The 17,128-nt window shown below is 39.5% G+C and overlaps 1 protein-coding gene across 2 annotated transcripts; it reads left to right on the top strand.

Annotated features, from left to right (window-relative positions):
• Positions 1-1,159: 1,159 nt before the first annotated feature.
• pde6b (phosphodiesterase 6B, cGMP-specific, rod, beta) lies at positions 1,160-16,426 on the top strand. 2 transcript variants are annotated; one of them, XM_054744266.2, is made up of 25 exons: positions 1,160-1,290; positions 1,387-1,653; positions 1,739-2,050; positions 3,039-3,191; positions 5,192-5,281; positions 5,391-5,531; positions 5,609-5,683; positions 5,786-5,850; positions 6,042-6,108; positions 6,199-6,246; positions 6,329-6,478; positions 6,559-6,702; positions 8,333-8,398; positions 8,506-8,655; positions 8,719-8,826; positions 8,928-9,037; positions 11,275-11,362; positions 11,449-11,549; positions 11,657-11,764; positions 11,849-11,912; positions 12,171-12,245; positions 12,341-12,424; positions 12,522-12,675; positions 13,561-13,631; positions 16,263-16,398. In XM_054744266.2, exons 2-24 carry the CDS (start codon positions 1,495-1,497, stop codon positions 13,608-13,610), a joined length of 2,562 nt encoding a protein of 853 aa, XP_054600241.2. In that variant the 5' UTR covers positions 1,160-1,290; positions 1,387-1,494; the 3' UTR covers positions 13,611-13,631; positions 16,263-16,398. The 2 variants fall into 2 exon arrangements, with proteins under 2 accessions (XP_054600241.2, XP_070408398.1); XM_070552297.1 differs by having other exon boundaries at positions 1,169-1,290; positions 1,426-1,653; positions 13,561-16,426.
• The last annotated feature ends 702 nt before the right edge of the window (positions 16,427-17,128 follow it).

Raw genomic sequence — 17,128 nt, forward strand, 5'->3', positions numbered from 1 at the left:
TAGATTAAAGCAAAAGCATTTTGCAAAAAAATGTTCATTAATCTTGAACAAATGTCGGCGGTTCAAAGCTGATCTGATACCGTCGTAGTTCTGACCATAAACAATGCCAACTAGCAATTATTCCTGGGAGCAAATAAATTATATTTTAAACATAATCGAGGCTCACAGTTTTCAAAAAAGTATGAATGTCAATAGTTTTTGTGGATGCTTATGTTAAAACTAAGCTGTTCTAAAATGCTAAAGCAACACATTTGGAATCAATAAATGGAATAAATGTTTGAAATGTTGACTTTTTTAAAAATTCTGTGTTTCTCAGATAAAAGTGTTTCATGCTTATTTCTTTTTACAGATAAAGAACGTGCACACCATCGCTAAGGGCTAAATGCTTCCGAAGTTACCACATGGAGCAGAATGCTGTCACCCCGAAATATTTACTGGCCCGATCATCTTCCCTTTTTTACAATTAAGTAACAGCTGGGCCACAAACTCACACACACTTTCACACACACACGTCTGAGAGCTGTCTGTATCCATTAAAGCACCAGCAGATTATCTATCTGACCTTTTCTTTAAGGTCTTTATGCAGCCTTATTATAGACAGGTGCTGCTGGCTCTCAATGAAAGGATTAAATATCCCTGTAGAGGTGCAGAACGGGTCTATTTTTTATTGTTTTAAGATTACAGGCTTGATTGCAGAGTGCCTCAGATGGTGGGGTGCTGTCTGAGTTATTTGGGTGTCCTAACTAAATAGAGCTTATGCTAGACGAGACATTGTTTAATAAGGACTTAACGGGCCTGTGCAGGTTCACCCTAAAGAAAGAAACAATTGGGAGAAAACTGTGAAAAGACATAAACGTGTCAGCCATATATTTCAATTCCTCATTATGTTGAATTCATTCAGGAACACACTGATGTAATGAGAAAACATCAAATCATGTAGATTATAAAATATGTTATTCTCTGCAACACTGATTGTTGCCTTTGCTGCAGATGCACTTCAGAGCAGATGTTTTTGGTAGTGTGGGGTTTTGATGTGAATGAACTAATGAAGGCTGGATCCTTTGGCCCACATATTTGTTACTACATGATCAGCTGATGAGTTTAGCATAGGTAGATCCCTGCTAACCTTCAGCCCTATCTGCTGATGACAGAGGGATTGTTTGGATTCAACCCACTGCCTTCTCCTAAAGGCGCTCCCTCCTACAGTCCACTCATCCTACTGTCGGGGGGGATTACTGTTTTATAACTGATTTTGAATGTGTCTACCCCCCTCCCCCACACATCATTTGGGTAAGTAGTCTTTCTTTTTTTAGGGGATAAAATATGTAAATATCATAATCTCTGTTGATTTCCTTTGGCTTACATTTGCTTTTTTGTTGGCAAAAGTTGGAGGTATCTCCATTAGAGTAACATTTGCACCAGCAGGAGCTCCATCCCTGAGCTGAAGAGGGAGAACTCAAGGAGTGTTTAGACGTAGAGGAGAGAGAAGGAACCATGAGTTTGCAAAAAGGAGACGTGGAGAAGTTTCTTAAGGGGAACCCAGAGTTTGCAAAAAACTACTTTGCCAAAAAGATGAACACTTCTTCTATATCGAAGGTGTCCGGACTTCCAGAAAAGCATATCGATTTTAGTCACTTTAAAGAACTTAGTCAGGTAAATCACCCCATTTCATGACTTTTGAAGTCAACAGAAACCTACACATTTACCAAAAGGGGTTCCGTTTCTCTTCTTTTCAAAGGTTGAAGAAAGCAGAATCATGTATGACCTGATCAAAGACATGCAGGAGAACGTCAACATGGAAAAAGTGGTCTTCAAGATCCTGAAGAGGCTCAGCGCTCTCATCCACGCCGACCGCTGCAGCTTGTTCATGTACCGGCAGCGGAACGGCATTGGCGAGCTGGCCACCAGGCTCTTTAACGTCAGCGTGGATTCAGTGCTGGAGGACTGCGTGGTCCCGCCTGACTCTGAGATCGTCTACCCACTGGACTTGGGGATAGTTGGCAACGTGGCTCTTACGAAGAAGACTGTTAATGTGAAAAATGTTAAAGAGGTAAAGTGGTTTAGAGAAATTTCATTAATAGAGATGATATCTACAGCTGATTGGGACTGCAGGTTGATGTTTTTTTTACCACCAGGTGATTTCTCAATAGAGTCCAACAGAGTCAAAATTAAATAAAGCAAAGGTAGCCTGAAGAGTTAATGATAAATTACAACTCCTCATGGTGACTAAATTGGATTAAATTTCAGATTGCGAATGAATTCATGTAATTTGTGCTGTCCTAACAACACTTTTTTCACAGTAACGTTTTTAGAAACTAAAAAGCCCAGGTTTAAATCATCCATGGAGCACTGAGTCATCAAAAATCTTTATTTATTTATTTATTTTTTGCATTTGTGCAAAAGATTTAGCTTCTTGCTTTCATGATTTAGACATAATCATACATTCAGTCTGAAATCTGAGAGTTTTCCATCCGTATACCTGACTAAGTGTGGGAGTAAATCCCCTTGTCAGACTTAATCCTTTTATTTTCAGATCCCATTAGCCTCTGTTGTAGCTTTGGATTAAACGCCTCTGGCATTTAGTCAGCAGGAAGCTAAAACAGATCAACAACAGTTTGCTTCACTTAAATGCAGCACGTGTAATAAACAATTTAAATGTTTTTTTTTTATGATTTTCTCACATTGAGTCTAATTTGAATTAATGGCTGCAGTTTCACTTTAAAACCAGATGAAATATGCTTTATTTATTTGCATTTTTGACACATCTAATATAATCCACCTTAACTAAAATGAATCAACCTTTTGTGTGGTAACAAAAATGCACAGAAAATACAGTCTTGACATTGTCGACTAATCAAAAAGAGAAATAATTGTATTATTTTATTAGTTGCTATACACTGCTGTGACAGAAATGCAATTATATTAGGCTTAAATGCATATTAGACCATAAAAAACGATTGCCGCTGTTTTGGACTGTACTGAAAACTTCTAGTGTTTGCAGATCCATCCCTATAAATGTACGCATTTTTCCTTGTCAGAGCCAGCACTTCAGCTCGTTCGTTGATGAACTCACAGACTACCAGACCAGGAGTGTTCTGGCTACGCCCATCCTCAACGGTAAAGACATGGTGGCAGTGATCATGGCTCTGAACAAGACCACGGGACCGCATTTCACCGCTGAGGACGAAGATGTGAGTAAACCAGGAGCAGAACTCTTCTGTGCCAAAACAAATTTAAAAACAAGTCATTTGACTAAATACAATGATGTCATCTCGATCAGGAGTATTTACGCAAACAGAATTGTTTTCTGTTAACTCAAGAGGGAGGGTCCTTCACCTTTGACATTACCTCTATTTTTGAACAGTGCTTATTCACATAAATCCTACAAATGAGTCAAAAATGCTAATGAATATGAATCCATCCTGAAGTGACTCCAGTGATCCTAATTTAAGCAGTTTATCAGACGTTACTCATGATATAGTAGATTCATTATTTGCAGAAACATTTGCAGAAATTTCTGAGTCAGAGTTTGTTTCTTTTTCTAATGTAAAATCATGTACTCTTGATTTGATGTGTGAGTCTGACTTAAGTTTAGTGCACCAGTATAAGATTTAATTAAGATTTGTATTAGTCATAAATAAAACTATAGATATGCCAGCCTTTAGCATACTTTTGTACATTTTGCTGTTGATAAAAGAAAATAAGCTAAGCAATAATTTATAAAAACAGACATAACGGCACAGTAGTCGCAAAGGTCAAAGTACTATTAAAGTGTTCTTTTATAATTTAAAACTGTTATAGCAAATCTACAGAACAAGCTAGTTTTGAATACAAATGGTCACAGAACACTCACCCCTCCCCTCGGGTATCTTCCTTCAGATGCTTCTGCCAGAACTGGAAACACGCAATGCCAGAGGAAACGAGATAGCCACCAGCCACCATTTTCTGGGTCCAAATGTCTTTTGAGGTCAATGACTTCAAATGGCGTTTTTCTTTTTCGGGCTATGGGAGTTTGTCCTAAAGCTGAAGTGGCAGCAGCCAGCTGTTTCTCCTTCTCTGATGTTATTGAGCAGAGAACCGCTCACACCAGTGGTGCGCTGTTGCTAAATATGAGTGCGTAATGAGTGGATGGCCCAGGGAAGTGCAGCGGTTCAGCACCGGATGGTCAAATAGTTGTTTTTGGCTCGAAACGTGTTATTGGCTGAGGATTTTAGACAAAAGTAAGAAGACCAGATTATTAATTCAATTTTTTTTTATTTTTTAATCTTCACAAATTTTTTTTAGCTATATGATGTTGGAACAATTTTGAGAGGCATAAAATTTATCTTAAGCTAATTTTTTTTCTCGATTTTTGCTACAGCAGCCTTAACTGTGTTATTTACAGCTTTGCTGGATATTAAAGTGGCGGCGTGTATTTTTCCTGATGATAGGGGCAGTACATACCTGAATCATCGCAAGCAAGCAATATTTTTGTGTTCGAGTAAGACCTCACCAACGGATGGCCATTAGGGTAAAAAATCCCAGGGAGCGCAACCTCCAGCAAAACGATGGAGGTTTTTAGACAAATGCGAGAGAACCACTCAAATTTGTTTTCATTTTTAAAATCACAGTATATTTATATCTACACTATATTAGAACACTGTTAAGAGAAATAAAAATATTTAAGCTAATTTGTTTTCCAAATTTGCCATTGTAGGTCTAATATTTGTGTTGTAATATTTGAGGTTAGGCTTGAAGGAACGTTTAAGTGATGCTTTGTCAGTTACTTGCAGGCAGGACTCTCCGATCATTACGTCACCCAAAGGGTTAGGTGGGAGAAAATTCTTTGACCAAAACAATACTCACGACTACCTAGATCACGGTGAAGTTAAAAAGATATTGCTCAAAAAAGTCCTACCAAGGAGTTAAAACACAACCTTCATAATTTAGTAAAGGATTGTTTAGCAGTTAGCTGCAGACACGGCTGCACTTAGGAACTAACTGGTGGTTTAACCCCCCGATCCAATCCCTTAATGCTGAGTAAAGCAGGGAGGCATTGGGTCCCATTTTTAAAGTGTTTGGTAAGGCCTGACTGTAGGTGTGAACCATGATCTCCCAGTCTCAGGGCAGCCACTGATCTGGTAACAACCTATTCACTTGAAACAATCACCAAAATCTGACTTTATCTTGTCTTGTTTCTGTTTATTTTCAGCTTTTCTTAAAGTATCTGAAAATTGCTTCTCTGAACCTGAAGATTTTCCACCTGAGTTACCTCCATAACTGTGAGACACGTAAAGGACAGGTATGGTCGATGTTTCGTTTAAACTTGCTTTTCATTCCCAATTAGCGGTTCAGAAACTTGCACCCAGGCTTTACTTATGTAAGGACTGTGGGTTTGGGATGTGTTGTAGCTGCTGCTGTGGTCTGCAAACAAGGTGTTTGAAGAGCTGACAGACATTGAGCGACAGTTTCACAAAGCCTTGTACACGGTCCGAGCCTACCTCAACTGTGACCGCTACTCTGTGGGTTTACTAGACATGACAAAGGAAAAGGTAGAGTGTAATCAGAAACAGTTTACGGTTGTGCATTTATCAGCTTAAAGGTATTAAATGGGTCCATTTCCTTCCAGGAGTTCTTTGACATCTGGCCCGTGTTGATGGGAGAACAGCCGCCTTATTCTGGTCCCGTGACTCCTGATGGCAGGGTGAAGTCTTTGGATTTTTATTTATTTTTATTTTTATCTCTGTGGTACTTTCACATTTTGAAGTCATTTTGTATCTAATTACCATTTTCTTTCTTCCAATAGGAAGTGATTTTCTACAAAGTGATTGATTATATTTTGCATGGAAAAGAAGACATCAAAGTAATACCGTAAGCAGAACTTTTTTCGTTTTTCATTAGACTTTGTGTGAGAATTTATTTTTACTTAAAGCCACAACTGGATAAGAGTGAGTTGATATTTGAGAATATTGTCAGAATATTTATGCATTTTTTTGTGTTAATAGTTGAAGCACAGTTAAGCTACAAGCTGCTAACCAGTGTCCTGCTCATTTGTCTCTCAGGAATCCACCTGCTGACCACTGGGCGTTGAGCAGTGGTCTGCCCACTTATGTTGCTGAAAGCGGTTTTGTGAGTTTCTGTAGAATTTCTTGCAGCAAGTAACTAAATAATGTTGTTCTACGTTAATACGTCTGCTCATCAACCATTTCTGCTCCTCAGATTTGTAACATAATGAACGCGGCTGCTGATGAGACCTTTCATTTTCAGGTGAGAGACTTCAAACAGATGATAAAGGAGGCTATGATTTTCAAACAGCATGAAATAAGTTTGACTCATCAAATTTTTGCAGACGGGAGCTCTGGACGACAGCAGTTGGACCATAAAAAATGTTCTCTCACTTCCGATTGTCAACAAGAAAGAAGAAATAGTTGGCGTGGCAACATTTTACAACAGAAAAGATGGAAAGCCCTTTGATGATCACGACGAGCAGCTCATGGAGGTAACATTGAGGACATGATGGAAAGTCTCACTGTGTTGGATAAACTTGTGCTGCATGACACTAATTTCTCTGGTTTTCAGGCTTTGACCCAGTTTTTGGGCTGGTCAGCTCTGAACACGGACACTTACGACAAAATGAACAAGCTGGAAAACCGGAAAGACATCGCCCAAGACATGGTTCTTTACCATGTCAAATGTCGAAATGATGAGATCCAGAATGTTCTGGTCAGAGCTGTTTATGTTCATTTAAAAAAAACTGTCAAAGAGACTTTTATCTCCAAAAAACAGACAAATGTGTTAAGTTACTCTATAGCCATGAAACAGCACAAAAGCAAGTGAACATCCTGATAGGAAAATCTGAATATTTCTAATTTTTAACACAAAAAAACAATAAATCTGACTCAGAACTAATACCGTAAATCCTCTAATACAGGCCCGGGCCTGTATTTGACTCAAGCTCATCAAGCTCCAGGCCTTCATTGGAAGGAGGACCAGAATTAGAGGCAGGCCTCAATTTCTATTTGAGCAAAATGAACTAATGGTTCGCTGGAGTTTTTGACAATTAAAATTGTGCCCACATTTTCAAAGTTAAACACATTTCTTTTAACAGCAATAGTTTCTGCTTCAGCCATCTCACCCCTCCCCCTGCGCAGCGGACGCAAACTCACTGATGCGCCTGCAGCCTCTCAGAGTTGCTGCTGCTCTTAAAATAATTATTTCTTTTTCTGTTCCTCACTTCTGATTACCTTCAATGGTGTCTGTTTGTTGCAACCACCAGGTACAAAAACTAACTTGTTTTTATTTGACTATTTTTCTGTCCTGCCTGTTTATTATCTTCCTGCATCTCCTCTCAATCCTAAAGAAAAACTGCTACCTGGGTTCATATATATTCACCTTATGAGTTACCTTTGAACTGCAGTTCTAAAAGATCTACCGACCGCAAAAACAGCGGAGTTCTCGCTGGCCGCATCAGTGATCGGTGCGTCACCGAGGACAAAACAGGTGATGTGCCCCGATCCACAGCAGCGAAACGCATCAGGCACAAATAAAAGAATAAAAGAAAGAAAACATAAAAGGAAATGAGCCGACATGAACGATCGCGTGTTAAATTAGTTTTTGAGGTGGCGACACCTGATTTGATAATGTTACTGTGGCCGTCCTCAGGACGCAGATGTCTGGAGTGTGTCAACAATCAGATCTTTGCATGCACAAGCTGGTTAAGGTTAGGATGGGGGTGAGGGGAAGGTTAAATTGCAAGAGGGTAAGCGTCACAATTTGATTAAATGTCCGTTTTACGGCGGGTGTCAGTACCGACGCTCTGGCACAGCGCGCTGCCTCCCGACGCGCAGGAGCTTGTCACCTGCTGACAGCAGGCTGCTGTCTTTTCCGAGGGCTGCATCTTGCCGGTCATTATCACGTGACAGCGACTAGTCGATGACAGGCATAAAAAGTCACTATAGAGCAGTGAAGTCGACTAGTGACTAGTTCATACAACCCCTGCTACTGCTCCCCAGAGTGTTCTGCAGCATAATCAGCACATTCTCTTTGAACTTGATATCAAATTTCGCCTCCTCTTTGTCTCTGCATGGTTAGTTATTACCCTCGCGGTCTATCACTGGCAAATCAAAAGTGAGACGGATGACACAACCGCCCCCCGTACTTGCTTGTTACCACACTCCACCCGGCCACAATAAAAAAACGGCCATTATTCACCTCCGCCGACTCCGATACCGGCCAAAATATTATACCCGGCAGTTAATTAAATACAGGCTAATATCAGAGGATTTACGGTAATTACCTTTTTGTCCCTACTCTCTAATAAGTTTAATCTTTACATTTCTTTCATCCCTCTTAGAATACGAGAGACGTCTACGACTGTGAACCAGAGGAGTGTGAAGAAGAGGAGCTTCTTAATATTTTGGTAAAAAATACAAAGTTAATCAATGTTCTGAGATGAAAGTGTTCATGTTCCTGCATTAAATGTCTCCTAAATGTCACTCAACTTTTGCTTTTCTGCATCAATCTCAGAAAAAAGACCTTCCTCCACTGATCAAGAAATTTGAGATCTATGAGTTCCGGTTTTCTGATTTTAACTGCACGGAGCTGGAGCTGGTGAAATGTGGGATCCAGATGTACTATGAAGTCGGTGTGGTCAAGAAGTTCCAGATTCCACAGGAGGTAATGCTCAAACACATTTAATCTTGAAGTAGTATAGTAAACACCAGTGTGCTGTCCTCTCAGGTGCTGGTTCGGTTCATGTACTCGGTCAGTAAAGGTTACAGAAAAATCACTTACCACAACTGGCGTCATGGATTCAACGTGGGACAGACCATGTTCACACTACTAACGGTATTAGTTTGCTCTATTGAAAATGTTGGTGCTCTGTTCAAAAACAAGCAAGATCAAGTTTATAGCAAGTCCTAAAGTTGGTCTGTTTCCTTCACATTTAGACGGGACATCTGAAGCGATACTACACTGACCTGGAGGTGATGGCTATGATTACAGCAGGGTTCCTGCATGACATTGACCACAGAGGGACAAATAACTTGTACCAGGTCAAGTAAGTGCAACGAGTTATCCAAGTCAACTCTTTTGATATTAAAGAGCAAGTCATTCCCAAATTAACTTTTTTTGCTGATAAGCTATATACTAAATGTCTAATCATGCTGTAGACATGTGTGGTCAATAATTTGGCAATTTTGTGCATTTTTGTTCAAATTTAAATATTCTACCTAAAACTGTCAGTGTTGTGCCCTCTTCTGGTAAAAACTCAGCACTGCATTTGAATTTCAATACGCCATTGCTATTGGCTAAGAGGTACACTGTGATGTTAGCTGGTACATTATGATGTCACAATGTTGCTGTGAGCCTGTGTGTGTGTATTTGTTAGTGGCTCCGCCCTCTCGGTCTGCCAGGCAGCAGCATTTGTTGCATTTTTCAAACAGGAAGTGAAGTAAGACTTTGGTAGGGATGACTTGCTCTTTAAAGATTTTTATTTATTCATTAAAGAGCAGGTTCACTGAGAAACCCTTTTTTTACTCATCATTTTTGAAAGTGATTGGTCACATCGGGAGTTTTTCATGCAGGCTCAACATGAAAATAGTCCCCTTCACCTATCTCCTGCATTAGCTTCTGATAGAACATAGATGGTGAAATGATAGGATTTTAAAAGCCTGACAGATCTACTTCACGCTGTCACTTGACATTCATGGACTCATCCATCTTGGCTCATGACAGGGAAGGCTGTTCTTTGTTTAGTGTCCAGGAAACAGCAGAAAACGACTCGACTAGTAGAAGCTAACCATTAGCATTAGCAACCCCACAGCATGGCAGAACTCCTCCAGGATTGTGTTATTTATGGAGGTAAAACAACATTGCAGAGCAAACAGAGTCAGTGGTAGAGTCATAGTGCCATTAGTCAATCCGAGGCGAGACGTCCAAATATTAGGAAATAATACCCAGGGAACTCCCTCATGTGCTGAGGACATAGTGTTACCAACTATGGTTAATTGAGGGTGTTTCTGTTTGTAAATGACTGAGAAAGGACACGAGCACCCGGGTACACATGGGTGGAATTTATCATCAGACGATTGCGGAGGAACATGCGTTTGAGATGCCACTGCATGCGTCATAGATTAGGATTTTGACTGTTCATACTAACATTCTCATTTGTAGAAAGGAACATAGGACAGTTTCTACAAACATTTAATAAATGAGGGCCCAGATCCTGCCCCGTCTCCTGATATTTTCTCCTCCAGCTGACTTCAGGCGCACCAGAGCTTTTTTTTCCACCAAAGAACAACTTACAAGGCATTGATTCCTACTAGAGATCACTGCAAATGTATTAAAAACTTGAGTAAAGTTGACCTTGAAATGTGATAAAGTGTCCTGTAGCGCTAAAACTGGGGTCTCTGGATCATCAGGGGTCTACAAGCCATAAATTGGAGATCAGTGAAGATGCACAAATGTAACATGTTTCCAAGTCCATCCATTTTATCAAGCAAGAGCCAAACCAGATAAAATTTAAGTGTGACAACAAAGTCTGGCTTTATCGAGAATGACAACGGAGGACCAAAATTCTCATCACAAAGTAACCTTAGTTCTAGAATAAAACCAAAGATGTGAGAGGTGAATATGACAACAAATGCAATATGATTAAAAACTAGTGATGCACTGATTTGAATTTTTTGTTTGTTATACGTAAATGTTTTCTGTAAAAAAAAATGACTAACACTGGCCGATACCAATATTGATGCCGATATTTTGTCCATCCCTGTTAAAAACTGTAGCAAGTGTCAAGGTCATTTGAAAAATTAATGATTAAACGGATCATTTTCAAACTTATTCTATTGTTCTGAATGTAACCCTTTAACTAACAACTGCTAGGTGTGTTTTAGCATCTTTATCTAATTACAGCAGTCACTGGAACTAACCAAGGAAACAAGAATACTGAACTAGAAAATTCTAAAAAGTACGAGGATGTTAAAAAAATTACTTAAGTCTAAATTACTATTACATTTATATTAATATTATCATTACTATTATAACCCTCTGTGCCTCAAATCAACAAATAATGCAAATGAATATTTTTTTCTGGGTGTGGAAGTTAAAGGGTTAAATCTCTGATGGCTACTAACATTGGGCTACTGAAGTTGTAAATGTGACCTTGTGATAACAGGGTCAGAATGAATATCCAGTTTTCATGCTCAGTTCAGTCACATTTGACAATTTCTGTATAGGATGAATGTCATGTTCAGTCTAGTTGAAATCTGAGGACGTGTGATTTCCCCCGAACAGGTCCGGTAACCCTCTGGCCAAGTTACACGGCTCCTCCATCCTGGAGCGACACCATCTAGAGTTTGGAAAGTTCCTTCTGTCTGATGAGGTTAATGAAGACTTGTACTCAAATAATAATTAAATCTAACATGTCCACGTCTTTACTGACTTATCCCCCTCATTTCTCATTTCCAGTCACTGAACATCTACCAAAACCTTAACAGACGGCAGGTAGATCATGTGATTCATCTCACTGACATCGCCATCATCGCCACTGACCTGGCTCTTTATTTTAAGTCAGTGTTGCTTTTTTTTTTCCAACCTGATTATCATGAATTATTTTGTTCTTGCTTTACAAAGAGGATAAGTAGTGAAGTACCTTTTTGTTCTTGCACCTTCCCAGGAAGAGAACCATGTTCCAAAAGATCGTGGACCTTTCAAAAACATATGAAGATGAAAAGAAATGGGTGGACTTCCTGTCTTTGGAAACAACAAGGAAAGAAATTGTCATGTGAGTGAAAAAAACCCACTCAGTGTTCACTGATCCTGTTCATTTCTCTGGAAATAAAAGATTTGATCTTTTCTCCTGTTTCAGGGCTATGATGATGACAGCGTGCGACTTGTCCGCCATCACCAAACCCTGGGAAGTACAGAGCAAGGTGAGAAATAAAAAATAAAAAAAAACTCTGGAAATGATATTTTTTATTTATTGATGTAATCTGCTGGGTGTTCTTAGATTGAAAACTTTTAACTAGGAGGAATTACAAACTAAACTCTGTGTACTGTTTAGTAGGTTCAATTGGAGTGTTTGCTTGTAAACTTCCTTGAGATGACTTGTGACATGAATTGGTGCTAAATAAATTAACTGACTGGAATTTAGAGGCAAAATCTCTATTAATAAGCGGGTGTGTTTTCAGGTTGCCTTGTCTGTGGCGGCAGAGTTTTGGGAGCAGGGTGACTTGGAAAGGACGGTGCTGGAGCAACAACCCATTGTGGGTTTGTGTTTAGGGCTGAACCTGTAGCAGATGATGAAGCTTCAGCACGATTAGGTCCATAAGTGCTGATGTAATGGTATTTTTTCCACCAGCCTATGATGGACAGGAACAAAGCAGCAGAACTTCCAAAGCTACAGTGTGGTTTTATTGACTTTGTTTGCACATTTGTCTACAAGGTAATATATATTGAGTTTTCTAACTCTTAATTCTGTGCAAAACTCTACAGTTTTATAGTATCATTCTCTTTACATTCCGTATTGCTTATTTCCTCAGGAGTTTTCTCGCTTCCACCCACAAATCCAGCCTATGCTGGATGGCATCCTTAACAACAGGAAGGAGTGGAATGCTAAAAAAGAGGAATATGAGGCTAAACTGAAGGCCATCGAGGATGAAAAGGCTGCTAAAGAGGCTGCAGCGGCGGCTAAAAGTATAGTGATTCTTTCAAAAAAAACTTGTGTTTTGTACCGAGTTAATCTAAGTATCTGGTGCTTCGTCTCACTTGCTGCAGATCAGTGCTGAAAAATTCTAAATTTTGAAGAAAGTCTTATGCACAAATGAGATAAGGATTGACTTTTATTTGGTTTTACTGACTCAGAGCATGTTTGGAGGAATAAAGGTAAAAAAAATGGACCAACTGTAAAGCATGGTGGTGCAGGTATTATACTCTGAATCTGTTAAGTAGTGGGTTACTAATTAACAGCTCATAATCTCATTGTGGGCTTCCCCCAACTTTACTTACTGAGGAATTCTCACTAGGTCGGGTTATCCAGCTCTTCCATTAATTAAGAAAATAAATGTACTGTTGGTAATGCAAGCTAACTGTAGCATAATGAAAAGATGTGAACTGTGCAGCTCTGGAAACAAACACGTTTACTGGAATTTTTCCAACTGACAGAAAGTAAGATTAAATACTCTTTAAATATATAAATATATATCTTGCCATTTTACAAGCTGTATGATTAAAGGGCAAGTACATGTAGATAATATAAGTACGGACTTGGAAAATGTACAATTAATCATGATGTTTTATGGGACCTGGGATCTAGAACTTAGGTAAAACTTAAAGCTGCTGCAGCAAATCTGCAAAACAAGCTGGCTTTAATAATTTTTATTTTTATTTTTTTTATTTCCACAATACATTCATAGCTATGCAATGTTAGAACGCTGTTAAGAGGCATGCAAACTTTTTTTTAAGCTAGCTTGTTTTACAGATTTTCCATTGTAGCTTTAAGTCCGGGTTTTCTAAAAAAATATTTGTTGGAATTATTTGAGCAAAAACTAACTTGTATTTTATTCATGTTTCAATGAATAGCTGCAAACAACACCGGTGGTGGAAGCTCCAAGACCTGCTCAATGTGTTGAGACCAACAACCTCTTAAGTGTGTAAGTACATTCTCACAATGGAGGAACGTCAGGAACATCGAAGAATCACAGTTAACACAACACTCACGGTCAGAAACGTGGACATGAGAGAACAGAAATAATTCCAGTCAGAGAAGGGAAAAAAGTTACATTTCAAGTGTTTTTTTCTACAAGAATATTTGTTTATTATTATTTCGGAATAAGTTAAAACAGTGTCTCTGGAACACAATGGGCTTTTGCTTTTAAATCAGGTACATTTTCTTTTCTTAAAACAAGTTTCTTGTCTGTGAGGTACATTGTGTGTGACGTATTTTTAATATTGTTAACAACAATATGTCTTGAATGTACAGAAATGTTTTCTTTATTATTTTTTTATCCAGCAAGCTTCACCAATTCATAGTTGTAAATACCTTGTAGGAAATGACACCCTTGTACAGTAAGAATGGTAGTATAAGTGAAGTATTATAAGATGTCTATTCTTGTAGGTAAGGCTGGAGCAAAGAATGTTTGAAGTTGTATTTTATCCTTAAATGGGGCATAAATGTAAGATCCGTTTTAGGTTCCACAGGATATGATCAAAGTTTACCGCTTCCAGTCACCAACAATTTACTAATGAGAGTTTATTTACTGTAACTGCTTTAAGTTGCTAAAGTTAGTGAACTCTCTATAAGTATTAAACTAGTGCAATAGGCCTTCAAGTCCACCAGGAGCAACCTTTGTAGATGTGTTTCTTGTGATGCCTTTACACTGTAAATTATGTGCGTGTGTGTGTGTGTGTGTGTGTGTGTGTGTGTGTGTGTGTGTGCGTGCGTGCGTGTGCGTGTGTGTGTGTGTGTGTGTGTGTGAGAGAGAGAGAGAGAGAGAGAGAGAGAGAGAGAGAGAGAGAGAGAGAGAGAGAGAGAGAGAGAGAGAGAGAGAGAGCAGGGTCCAACCAGTCGTGGGCGTTTCTGCTTGGCCACAGAAATGCCTTAATGGGGGTTGCTGTAGCTTCTCACTAACCAATCAGAATGGGCATCAAAATATAGTATTTTCCCTGCTAAGTTTGTCAAAATGAAAGTCTACACTAAGTGATCGTGTTGCACTGCCACTGCGAAATAAAAGGGGCGTCCTGTTTACAAACAAAAACGCCCCTTTTAGCAGCTGGCCAGATGTTATTGGAGTGAGTGAGTGAGAGAGAGAGAGAGAGAGAGAGAGAGAGAGAGAGAGAGAGAGAGAGAGAGAGAGAGAGAGAGAGAGAGAGAGAGAGAGAGAGAGAGAGAGAGAGAGGTTTATGTTTATGTATTTAGCAGACGCTTTTGTCCAAAGCGACTTACAAGTGATAATCGGCATGTTGCCCTTGAGGCTAACAATAACAACAACAACTTGACATCAGTCATGGAGAGTAGGGAACAAGGAGTGGACAGTAGAGAGGGGGGACGGGTGCAGGGAGGGTGCTAGTTTAGAAGATGCTCTCTGAAGAGCAGGGTCTTCAGGAGTTTCTTGAAAGTTGAAAAGGAAGCCACTGTTCTGGTAGTGCTTGGTAGGTCATTCCACATTTGTGGAACGATGCATGAGAAGAGTCAGGATTGTCCTGAGCGTGGTGTAGGCACTGCTAGCTGATGATCCTGTGATGACCGGAGCAGCCAGGCCGAGACGTAAGCCTTTGCAAGAGGATTCAGGTAGATGAGAGCCGTACCATCTTGGATTTTGTATGCTAGTGTTAGCAATTTGAATTTGATGAGTGCTGCTAGCGGTAGCCAGTGGAGCCCAATGAACAGAGGAGTGATGTGTGCTCTTTTTGGCTGATTGAAGACCAGACGTGCCGCTGCATTCTGGACCATTTGAAGAGGTCTCACAGTACAGCCTGGAAGACCAGTTAGAAGGGCATTGCAGTAATCGAGGCGGGAGATGACAGTAGATTGCACCAGGAGCTGGGTGGCATGTTGTGTTAGGTATGGTCTGATCTTTCGTATGTTACACAGCGCAAAGCAACATGAACGAGCAACAGAGGCAACATGATCTTCAAAGTTCAGGTGTTCATCAATCACAACACCCAGATTTCAGATATTCTTAAGTCCCTTCCCTTTCGTTGACTCATGGGTCCCCAAAATGCAAGTCAACGAGGCTAAAATAATTACTTTCTAGTCATCTTAAGGCCTGGATCACACATATGTTGTACTTTAATTTAAATTAAACGTAATGTGTTTTTTGACCGCCCCAGTCACGTACTTTGAGATTCCTTAGGCTTGTAAAGACTCGTAATTAGCATGACTAAAAATCAGACGTCAGCATGTTGTAAATGACGTCACACAGAATCTCCTCTCCTCTAGCATAGCTGCTACTTACCACACGATGACATTTATAGTGGCTCTTTCATCCTGAAGGAAGGATTCAAAGTTTTCTAAACTTAGTCATTTTTCCTTTGCTTTTCTCTGTCTGGTTTGATGATGTCAATTTGGTGATATTGATGGTGAGTTTCACACAAAAAAATGGCTCTTCTGGTGAACCACGGTCTGGAAGTAGATGGACGTGACTTAGGCTCCCTATTTATTTAAAACTGATTACATTCAGGAACTCAGGTGGTTCTGGATAAAACTGTCTCAAGTTATGTTGTTCTCCATCCTTTGTGGAACCACTACATTCACTAAAATGGCTTTAATATGTACTACATAGATCCACACACATACTAACCTGTGCTCTGGACACCAAGACTTCCACAGACTCTTCTCTGGATCAACAGCAGGAATAACTTATGTGTGGAGTAAAAGAGACTACATTCAACTGATCCGGTCCGACACCTGAACCCAAGACTGTGGTGCTGCGAGGCAACAGTACCAACCATTCGACCATTCTACTAACACTCACAGGGACACAAAGCTGTCTCATCTTGGATTTGTATAATGACTTGTACAACTGTCTCGGTTATTCTTAATATGGAAAAATGATATTTTTCAAGTCAGAATAGAGCTGCTTGTTATTTTAGACAATATAATTTATCACGCTTGCCTGAGTTTACATTGTGTAAAATTCATTCTTTCATTTGAACCCTTTTGGAGTCCCAAAGATGATGGTGACAGTAGAAATGAACTGAGCCTTTATGTACGGAGAACATCCATCGGAGTTTAAAATAGTTGAAGTAAAAATAAGCCTGTTTTTAAATAGACCTCTTCATTTACTGCTCAGTGATTTAAGGCCTGCCTCATTATGTGCTCCATGTGTACAGTGTTGATCCAAATAAAGCAAATGTATTTTTATGTTGTCCTGGGTGAACGGATGCCTGACTACCTGAACATGGATCTTAATCAGAATCACGTGGATGTTTAACTTGGACTTTTTAAAAAACTTTACCAACATTTTCTAACATTTAGGTGTAATAAACACTTACAGATGAACACCTGTGATAATTAGCAGATTAATAGACTGGCCACCTTAGCTGAACCCTCTCAGTACTGCAGCTTTTGTCATATTAGAATCTAATGCAGAGTTCATAACAAAGGATGAAATATTACACAAGAGTATAGAGGGATAACTTCTGTCCA

The sequence above is a fragment of the Nothobranchius furzeri genome, chromosome 6, assembly GCF_043380555.1.
Source record: "Nothobranchius furzeri strain GRZ-AD chromosome 6, NfurGRZ-RIMD1, whole genome shotgun sequence".
NCBI lineage: Eukaryota > Metazoa > Chordata > Actinopteri > Cyprinodontiformes > Nothobranchiidae > Nothobranchius > Nothobranchius furzeri.